The sequence below is a fragment of the Perognathus longimembris genome, chromosome 17, assembly GCF_023159225.1.
Source record: "Perognathus longimembris pacificus isolate PPM17 chromosome 17, ASM2315922v1, whole genome shotgun sequence".
Classification (NCBI taxonomy): Eukaryota; Metazoa; Chordata; class Mammalia; order Rodentia; family Heteromyidae; genus Perognathus; species Perognathus longimembris.
In genome coordinates this window covers 36,400,215-36,410,366 of record NC_063177.1, presented here as the reverse complement: position 1 = coordinate 36,410,366, position 10,152 = coordinate 36,400,215, and the positions used below count along the sequence as shown (strand labels likewise).

The window sequence follows — 10,152 nt, the reverse complement described above, 5'->3', positions numbered from 1 at the left end:
AGGGGTTCTCCCAAAACTGGGGAGCTGAAGCTCCCCTTGGTCAAAGAGCTTCAGGGGGTGACTGAGAGATTGGCAGAGGGGGTGGGGATGACCTTGGTGAGGGGTTCAGTCTTGCCTCAGTGGAGTGGCCCCAGCTTCTCCCCCTGGCTCTAACAAGCAGGGGGGGAGGCAGGGACCTGAGGGGCAGGTGAGGGGAGGAAGGGGGCAGAAGCTTCTACTGGAAACACCTTGGGACAGTGACTTATGCACTCACTCTTTCACACACACACACAAACACACGTGTACAAATCTTCTCCCAAGACACAGGCCCCTCCCTCCTCAGCGAGGGGCTGGTGGAGGAGGGCAGAGGAAAGAAGCCAAAAGCCAGTATCACCCAGGACCTTGCTTTGAGCCTGGCTCTCGGGGCTCCCTCTCACTTTACATGGCCAACGAAGGTCCCTAACCCCCCACCCTCACCCCACTTTCCTTCACCTTTGTCCCGCTCCTGGCTTCTCCTCGGCCCGGCCCACCAGTTCCAGCACACAGATCCTCTGGCTAGCACCCCGCTGCGCCCAGGAAGGGGGGGTGGCCCAAGTGGGGGTGCCAGCCGGAGGAGGAGGAGGAGGAGGAGGAGGAGGAGGAGGAGGAGGAGGGGGAGACTCGTTCCCCCAGGGACCCTGTGGAGGCCGGGGTGGGGGGCGTCACAGACACTGGTGGAGGCGGGAGGCGGCCAGGCGGCGCGGGGCCTGGCTCTGCGGGGCGCCCAGGTCCCCGGGCGGCAGCGAGGCCGCCGAGGCCCGGGCCTTGGTGGACTCCAGGCTGCTGAGGCCCGAGTCCTTGTTGTCGCTGAGGGCGCGCGTGCCCGCCGGCTCCGGGGCGGCGCCCCCGCCCAGCTCCTTCCACTCGTTGAAGTTGAGGTCGGTCAGCGGGCTCTGCACCACCACGGTGTGGCGGCGCCAGCTGCTCCGGCGGCGCCGGGTCTCGGGCGAGAGCGGGCGCCGCAGCCGCACGGCCAGCATGTCGTCGGCGGTGCCCCGCAGCCGCAGCCGCAGGGCCTCCATGCGCGAGGGCCGCGCGCCCAGCGCCGCCGCGCCCGCCGCCGGCCGCAGCGACTCCTGGCTGCTGGACGAGGCGGAGCCCGGCGGGCCCGGGGCGGCCTCGGCGTCGGGGCGGCCGCGGGACAGGCGGCGGCGCGCCAGCGTGTCGCACGGCATGAGGTGGTGCGAGCTGAAGGACGGCCGGCGCCCCGGCCGCGCGCCCGGGCCCGCGCCGCCCTCCGTGTCGGTCTCCGCCAGGCTCGGCTCGCTGCGCTCGTCGTCCGCCTCGTCCCCCGCGCCCGCGCGCCGGCTCTCGGCGCCCGAGCACTCGCTGCGGTCCATGGTGGACAGCGTGGAGTAGCCCGACACGATGGAGCGCGTGTCCGCCGCCGGCCGCTCCTCGGGCGCCGCCGGGGGGCTGAGGCGCCCGGGGGCGGCGGGGGCGGCGGCGCCCGGCCGGGGCGCGTCCCGCCGCTCGGGGGCTCCCGGCGTCCCCGCCGCCGCCGCCGCGCCCGCCGCCGCCTCCAGCTTGTGCGCCTCCTGCTCCGAGTCGTCGTCCGTGCTGCTGCCCAGGCCCCGCGCCTCCCGCCGCTTCTTCCGCTTGCGGTTGACGGCCGAGATGAAGGAGATCGCCAGCATCTCCCGGGTGTACGGCTCCTTCTTGGGGGCCCACGAGCCCTGCGCGGGAGGACCGGGGAGGTGGGGAGGTGAGGGGCAGCGGTTCGAGGCCGACCGGGGCCCCCGCGGGTCCTTCCCTACCCCGGAGCACAACCCCGGCGATGCCCGGCCCTCCTTGGGGCCCCAAGTCTACCCTCCCGGCCCCGAACCCAGCCCTGGCTAGATCCTGCACACCCGGCTCCCATGGGGGCTGGCGTCCCGCAGACACCCCACAGGTCGCCGTGACCAGGGCTCCCCGCACGCCAGTCCCTCCGGTGCCCGAGGCCCCTTTCCTGACCACAAGCTCCCACCCGGCCCCTGTTCACTCCCTAGGCCGGGAAACCGCCGCCTTTTCACCCACAAGGCCTCCACCCCACATCACCCCAGCCGCCAGCACCGAGGGTCCGCTCCCTCCGAGGGCTTGGATGGCGGCTGTGCTCGCTGCCTCACCTAGTCCTGGCTCTCAGCGAAACCCTAACAACCAGCAGCGGTGTGAGCACCCCACCCCACTCCCCCCCCCACCTGGTCCTCGCCCTTGGAAGCCAAGTAGGAGGGCCAGGCCCTGGGGCCCGAGGCAGCCCTATCTCTATGGTCAGGATGGGATGTGGCCAGCTCTTCTCCCTAGGTTCTGATGCCCAGCATCCCCAGTGGCTCAGACCGCCCTGACCACCCGCTACAGGCCCAGTCTAGGCTCCGTTCTCATGGCAGGTCATGGTGTTCTTTTTCATTACTAATAAACTGGCAGCCTGGTCCTTGCCTCTGAGGCTTGTCTACTAGTTCAGGCTTATGCTAAGGACAAATCCAAGCCCAGCATCAGGAAAGCAGGGAATACCCAGAGCTGGGCTGGAAATGTGGCTTAGTGGTAGAGTGCTTGCCTTAGCATGCATGAAGCCTTGGGTTCAATTCCTTAGCACCACATAAACAGAAAAAGCCCAAAGTGGCGCTGTGGCTCAAGTGGTAGAGTGCTAGCCTTGAGTAAAAGAAGCTCAGGAACAGAGCCCAGGCCCTGAGTTCCAGCCCCAAGACTGGCAAAAAGAAAAACACCGGGGCTGGGGATATGGCCTAGAGGCAAGAGTGCCTGCCTCGGATACACGAGGCCCTAGGTTCGATTCCCCAGCACCACATATACGGAAAACAGCCAGAAGCAGCGCTGTGGCTCAAGTGGCAGAGTGCTAGCCTTGAGCGGGAAGAAGCCAGGGACAGTGCTCAGGCCCTGAGTCCAAGGCCCAGGACTGGCGCAAAAAAAAAGAAAAACACCCAGAGCCTAAAGCAGAGGGTCAGAACTGAGCACAGAGCATTCACTGTGGAAAGAAGCCAACTGACCAGCCGCTGCCCATGCCCAGAATTCTAATTACCGGAACTATCTGAGCCTCGGTTTTCCCATTTGCAAAATAGAGATGGTAAAACGAAGATAAAAACAAACAAACAAAAAACCCTCAAGGATCTTTTGTAAGGATGACATGAAATGGGTATTGGTGCAAAGTTCTCTGTAGCCACTGGCGCCTGGCGGGCACTTGACCAGCTTGAGTCCGTCTCTCTTCCTGTTTCACACCAGTAATTCTAAGTGGCTCACTAGGGTCACAGTGAAGTCTGAGCGGGCTTAGTGCAGAGCTGCACTTTCTGGGCCACGTGCTCTGTGCGTGTTTAAGGCACTGCGGCTAAGCAGAGGCCTCCTGAGGAGTTTCCAGTCTAATGCGGCCATCAGGCAGGCCCAGAATCTGCTGGCCAGAGAAAGGGAGGTTGGGGAAACCGAGGCCTGTGAACTGGGCGGAAGTCAGCGGTGTCCACTGCAGGTATGGCCACAGTCATTTCTGAGGCCTCCCTTCACCCTCAAATCCTAAACACTCCATGGCACCTTTAGGGATTCATATGCTTTCTTGAGGCCCATTTCAGACTTCCTTTACTGCTTAACCTGCCGGCTCTCCTTCACTGAGCTGAGGTCCTCGCTTCCTTCACAGGGGAAAGTGCCAATCAGCTGGGAGCGCTCCCACCGCCCACCCCACCCACAGTGCCTCCTCGCTCTCTGGCTATTGCTTGGGGAAGTGTCTAATGCCTGCGGCGCTTGGGTCCCAGGGCTTCTTCATCCACCTCCCTCCCTGGGGGGCAGGCTGAGTATCTTAGCTTCTATCTCCCTCCCCCCCAACATGGTCCTTATCTGCTCATTAGTTTAACGTCTGTCTTCCACTTGGGAAGACCAGCCTTGGGAGGCCAGGAAGCTCTCTGCTTTGCTTGTTATGCTTTCAGAACCCAGCTGACATGTAGCAGATGTTCAGGAAGGATCCATGGTCTGACTAAGTAAATAAACCTACCCTACAGAGACACCGTCAGTGTAGGGTGTCAGGGTAGTGCTGGCCTTACTGAAAGAGTTGAAAAGTGTTCTTCTATTTTCTAGAAGAGACTGTAGAGAACTATTATCTAAATGCATCCATGTCACTTAACCATGTGGATGCATTCCAGGAAGTACGTGGTCAGGTGACTTTGTGGTTGTGTGACTATCATAGTGTATACTCACACCAACCTGACAGAACAGCTTAGTACACACCCAGGCTCTACGGGTTTTCCGATGTATGTGCTCCATACAGACCAAAATGTTATTAGGTTAGGTACAACTATATTAAAATAATGCTATTCCGTAATTAAAATTTTTTTTTTTTTTTTTTTTTGCCAGTCCTGGGCCTTGGACTCAGGGCCTGAGCACTGTCCCTGGCTTCTTCCCGCTCAAGGCTAGCACTCTGCCACTTGAGCCACAGCGCCGCTTCTGGCCGTTTTCTGTATATGTGGTGCTGGGGAATCGAACCTAGGGCCTCGTGTATCCGAGGCAGGCACTCTTGCCACTAGGCTATATCCCCAGCCCCCGTAATTAAAATATTTTAAGATTGTTTAAATAAATCAATTATCTAAAATAAAATTAATCTGGATACGGTAATGTATAATCTCAGCACTGAGGAGGCTGAGGACAAGGAATATAAGTTTGTTTGCTTTATTTTTTTGGCCAGTCCTGGGGCTTGGACTCAGGGCCTGAGCACTGTCCCTGGCTTCTTTTTGCTCAAGGTTAGCACTCTGCCACTTGAGCCACAGCACCACTTCTGGCCATTTTCTGTATATGTGGTGCTGGGGAATTGAACCCAGGGCCTCACGTATATGAGGCAAGCACTCTTGCCACTAGGCCATGTCCCCAGCCCAAGGAATATAAGTTTGAGGCCGGCCTCAAACATAGTGTTACATAGAAAGTTCTGGCAACCCTGAAACCATATCACAAAAATGTGTGTGTGGCCCACGCCTATAATCCGAGCTCAATCCCAGGAGGATGAGATCTGAGGATCATGGTTTGAAGCCAGTTTGGGCAGGAAAGCCAGTGAGACTCATCTCCAATAAATTACCAAAAAGAGCCAGAAGTGGCGCTGTGGCTCAAGTGGAAGAGTGCTAGCCTTGAGCAAAAAAGCTCAGGGACAGTGCTCAGGCCCTGAGTCCAAGCCCCAGGACCAGAAAAAAAAAAAAAGTGTGTGTGTGTGTGTGTGTGTGTGTGTGTGTGTGTGTGTGTATTCCTAAAAGGCTTTTTAGAATTCAGTGAAACCATCTAGGCCTTGATTTTTCTTTGTTACAAGGTTTTTAATTACAAATTCAATTTCTTTATATAGAATGATTCAGGTTATCCCTTCAAGTGAGTGTTGATGATTTGAGTCTTTCAAAGAATTGATCCATTTCTTCTAAATTACTGAGTTTATAGGCATAAAGTTGCTTAGAGTATCCTCTGATTATACTTTCAGTGTCTGTGTGGTCTGTTGTGATGTCCCGTGTCACCTCCCTGCCATTGGCAATTGGTGCCATCTCTTTTTACAATCAGTCTGGCTAGAGGCCTATTAATTTTATTGATTTTGTAAAGAAAGGAACTAGCTTTTTGTTCAATTGACTTTTTAACTGCTTCTAACTTCATTGATTTCTGATCTCACCTTTACTGGCCCTTCCTTTTGCTTGCTTTAGGCTTCCCAAAGACTTCAAAGAATATTTACTTATAGCAGACATTCTGGTCTATCCCCATTTTACAGATGAAGAAGCTGAGTATCAGAAAGAAGTTAAATAACATGTCCACTGTCCCCAAACTACTGAGTGGCAGAGCTAGGACTCAAACTCAAGACTGATCCCTGGCCTAGTGGCAAGAGTGCTTGCCTCGTATACATGAAGCCCTGGGTTCGATTCCCCAGCACCACATATATAGAAAACAGCCAGAAGTGGCGCTGTGGCTCAAGTGGCAGAGTGCTAGCCTTGAGCAAAAAGAAGCCAGGGACAGTGCTCAGGCCCTGAGTCCAAACCCCAGGACTGGCAAAAGAAAAATAAAAAAGACTGACCCCTGAGCCTGTGCTTCTAACCCCTTAGCTACGCTGCTTCTTGGCCACTGAACTCCCAAGCTGGGCCCTTCTACTACACCAGATGTGTCACCAAGTACTGCCTAGGTGAGTGATTTCTCAGCTTACTTTGGATACTGAGATTTCCCACCTTCCTTCCTAGGGACCCTAACTTTTCCTCATGGTCCAACAATCATCCTCCCAATTCTCCTGGTGGAAAACCAAGGTGGGCTGGTATGAACAGGGAGAAAACCTTTAGGACTGTCTAGCCGCTTACCTTGGACTTGGCTGAACTACAGGTGGTGGAATCTGTTGGTAAGAGACAGAAAGAAAACAAAGTTGAAACAGGGTAAGAGAAGACTGGGTGTCTTAGGAACACAATTCTCTTGCCTCAAAGCCTTCAGAAACCAGGGCATTCTCCCCAGGCCCTACAAGCTGAAAATGATGTCAGTGACTACTTCCTTTTCAGCAGGAAGTGACATCATGCTGGGGGCCACTGGGCCATCATCTGTCCAGGGATAAGGAGAAGGAGTGCTTTTCTTTGGGCCTGGTTCCTTCTCCTGCCCCTTCTGACCCAGTGACTCTAAAGCACTGGAGAGAAGATGCCAAATATCAGATGCAGTCCACAAAAACCACAGCAGTGCAACACAGCAAATCACAGATGCTCTGGAGAAATGGAGACCACACAGTGCATGGAGAGGTGGGGTCTGTACCCACCTTTATACCCTCCCCAACCCCACCACGAGTCCACATGAATGGTCCAGACAGAGCGGAAATGAAGTGGGTGGGTGGGACCTAGGGGTAACAGTGGGCTGCTGACTGGAGGGAGGTTAGCCCCATTACAGTGAGCCACAAAAGAGGACAAAGCCTCCTATCTGTGGGACTGGGGTCCCATGTCCATGATAGCATTCATTAAGTGGAGAAGGACCCAGAAACAAGTTCCGGCCATGTCCCCTCCAAGGCTGGAGAGGGGGCAGACTGATTCAGAGCCCCCCCCCCCAGGGTCGCGGGCAGGTGGGGTTAATCCACACTCTCTCTCCGCCAGGCAGGTTAGAGGTCCCCCCAGCCCCACCCCCAGCACACGGTGAGAACAGTGAGATGGGCTGAACCACACACACTGGACAGCGGCAGCAGGTGATTAGAAGAGACGGGGGGGGGGGGGGGCTAATCCCCGCTACCCCACTCCCAGACTGTAGCTTACAAGTAGGGCTGCTGTGGGGAGCTCTGCCTGAGGCAGAACTGGGCATTCCAAAGGTGAGGGGAGCCAAGAAGGAAGAGGCCATGCTTGTGCCTCTGGGGGCGGAGGGCCAGGGGCCTCTGAAATGGGAGCTTAAGGGCTGACAGGCCGTGTCACTGGCTCCCTGCAGAGGTTGAGCCCCAGCCCAGCTTTCTGAGTCTTGGAGAGTCTGAGGTGAGCAAAGGCTGCTGGAGGGCTGGCCAGGCAGGGCTCCAGCAGCGCCTCCTCCCCCCTGAGAAGGGAGTTAGGGATGAGAGGGGGCAGGGTGGGAGTGAGGGTCTGCTGTCACCCAGCACCGGTAACTGGTGTGCGTCAGGGTGGGGTCCTCTGCCTGGCACCTTCCTGCCTGGCTCTCGGGCCTGCCCAGCCTTCTTATAATCACCCGCTACTGTTAGTGACCGAGGCCGCAACACTGCACAGTACCCTTTAAATCTCCAACAGGTCCGCTGGAGGAGGGAGGCAGGAGAAGAAGAGGAGGGCAGGGTGGAGGGGATGGGGAGGGAGAGCAAGGGAGAAAAGGAGGGAGGGCAGGGTGCAAGAAGAAAAGGAAGAAAAATTAAAAAGAGGAACTCGCATAGAAGGACACTGCCAGCCCATGAGAAATTAGTCTGAGGAAAGAGACCAGAGGAGGCTGAGCCCAGCCCTGCCCAGCCTGGGGGCGGAGTCCTGTCCAGCCTGGGGGTGGAGCCCTGCCCAGCCTGGGGGCGGAGCCCTGTCCAGCCTGGGGGCGGAGCCCTGCCCAGCCTGGGGGCGGAGCCCTGTCCAGCCTGGGTGCTGGGCTCCACAGGCCTGAAGCTGGATCTCCCCAGGCGAGGGGAGGGGCCTGCCTGGGACAGCCCCAGCTCCTCTCTGGGTGGGGACTGGTGACAGCCAGGCTGAGATTGTAGCAGGAAAGCTAGACTCCTGGCCAGGCACTGGGACCTCCCAGGAAGGCAGAGCCTACCCTCCTATGCCACCCCCCCAGCCACCCCAGGCTCTTGCACTCACCTGAGCCTGGGTCGCCAGGGGGCACCGTCCTGCCGATGTTGGGCAGCAGGTACTCGATGTTGGGCACTGACTGTGGCTCCTTGTCATCCACAGGGGTCTGCAAACATGACGAGAAGTCAGCCCGAGCCTCCTCAAGGCTAGACCTTGGACATCTCAGAACAGGGCACCCTGACACTAGGACCCGCGTCTCCTTATCAGATTGGGGCTCACTAGGGCAGGGCCCATGTGTCTTCCACAGGTCTGTTCTCTGCCTTCCATAGCAGGACAGAATCCCAAAGGCTCCCTCAGCTGGGGACAAACAGACATGTCTCCCCCATCAGACTAAAGCTCCCCACATCCTTCCCTCCCATAAGAGTGGAGGGCGGGCACAGCCTGGGCTAGTGGACTGGGTTTCCTGGGAGCCAGGCCTATAACTTCCCCATCAGACAAGGGCTGTGTTTCCTCCATCAGATGGCCAGAGCTGGGAGTCCCCAGGATGGAAGCCCAGCGCAGAACAGCCCCCCCCCCCCCCATCACTTACTCGCTCTCCCTTGTCCTCGTCATCGCTGAAGAACCAGTCTGACTGCAGAGGAGACAAAAGGAAGGGGTGAAATCAGCGTGGAGGGGGCTGAGAGTGATCTGCTGGCGCCTCCTCCGAGCCCAGGAAGGAGGTCGCAGCGGTGATGGGAGCCCAGCTCTACAGACTAGGGAGGCCGAGGGACAAGTGGGGCCCAGGGTGGGAGGGAAGCAGACCCCCTAGTTCAAGAAGGCCAGTTATCAACAGGTGACTAGCTTGGGGAGGTCCCGCCAGGGCATCTCACTGAGCGGCACTCAGATGCCAGCCTGAAGGCTGGGGGGGGCGGCAGCGCCCCCTGGTGCCAGCCATGTGTACTAGCAGGAAAGGGTGAGATATGGTTACATGGTTGCTGGACACACACACACACACACACACACACACACACACACGCGCGCGCACGCGTACATATGAAGGACTGAAGTGTCATATTCCCTACCCAGAAAAAGGTGTTAGGATGTTCTTCCAGTGGTGGACAAGCAAGAGCTTTCTCACAAACTTCCAGACAAGCGGATAGAAAATAAAATTAAAGCTTCACACTGAGATATATTTATCTTAAGAGATTAAGAATCTTGAAGAAATATTTATCAATGTTTGCTCGGAGGGGGGGGAGGTGAAAGTAGGGCCAGGTGGGGTGGCACATACCTGTAATACTGTCACTGGGAGGCTGAGGCAGGAGGCGCTACAGTTGGAGATTAATCTGGGCCACATGGTGAGGTTTTGTGGGGTTTGTTTGTTTGTTTTTTTTTTTGCCAGTCCTGGGGCGTGGACTCAGGGCCTGAGCACTGTTCCTGGCCTGGCTTCTTTTTGCTCAAGGCTAGCACTCTACCTCTTGAGCCACAGTGCCACTTCTGGCTTTCTTTATTTTGTCAGTCATAGGGCTTGAATTCTGGGCCTGGGAACTGTCCCTGAGCTCTTTTTGCTCAAGGCCAGTGCTCTACCACTTTGAGCCACAACACCACTTCCAGTTTTCTAGTGGTTAATTGGAGATAAGAATTTCAGGAACTTACCAGCCCCGCTGGCTGGCTTTGAACCGCAGTCCTTAGATCTCAGCTCCTGAGTAGCTAGGATGACAGGTGTGAGCCACCAGCACCTAGCTGGACTTAGACCTTTGTATAATGTTGGACTGATAAGATTTTGAGGACTCTTGGAGATGGTCAGGTTGTATTTTGCATTATGAAATGGACTTAAGCCTTTGGAGGCTGGAGGCGGAATGTTATAGTTTGATTATGAATTGTCTTCCACAGGCTTATCTACTGGAGCTTAGTTCCTAACTGATGGTGTTATTTTGGAAGGACTGAGAAATTTTAGAAGATAATACTTAGCTGGAGAAGGTGGGTCACTGGGGGAAATGGGTGT

General features: G+C 56.6%; 1 protein-coding gene across 6 annotated transcripts in view; it reads right to left on the bottom strand.

Annotated features, from left to right (window-relative positions):
• Positions 1 to 637: 637 nt before the first annotated feature.
• Positions 638 to 10,152, bottom strand: part of Arhgap23 (Rho GTPase activating protein 23) — a 72,175-nt gene continuing 62,660 nt past the window's right edge. For all 6 annotated transcript variants that reach the window (XM_048365637.1, XM_048365633.1, XM_048365635.1 and 3 more), the window contains 4 exons: positions 8,761 to 8,802; positions 8,241 to 8,337; positions 6,294 to 6,325; positions 638 to 1,694 (listed from right to left, as the gene is read on the bottom strand). In XM_048365637.1, coding sequence (XP_048221594.1) covers positions 681 to 1,694; positions 6,294 to 6,325; positions 8,241 to 8,337; positions 8,761 to 8,802 — 1,185 coding nt within the window. In that variant the 3' untranslated portion in view covers positions 638 to 680. The remainder of the gene's footprint in view (positions 1,695 to 6,293; positions 6,326 to 8,240; positions 8,338 to 8,760; positions 8,803 to 10,152) is intronic.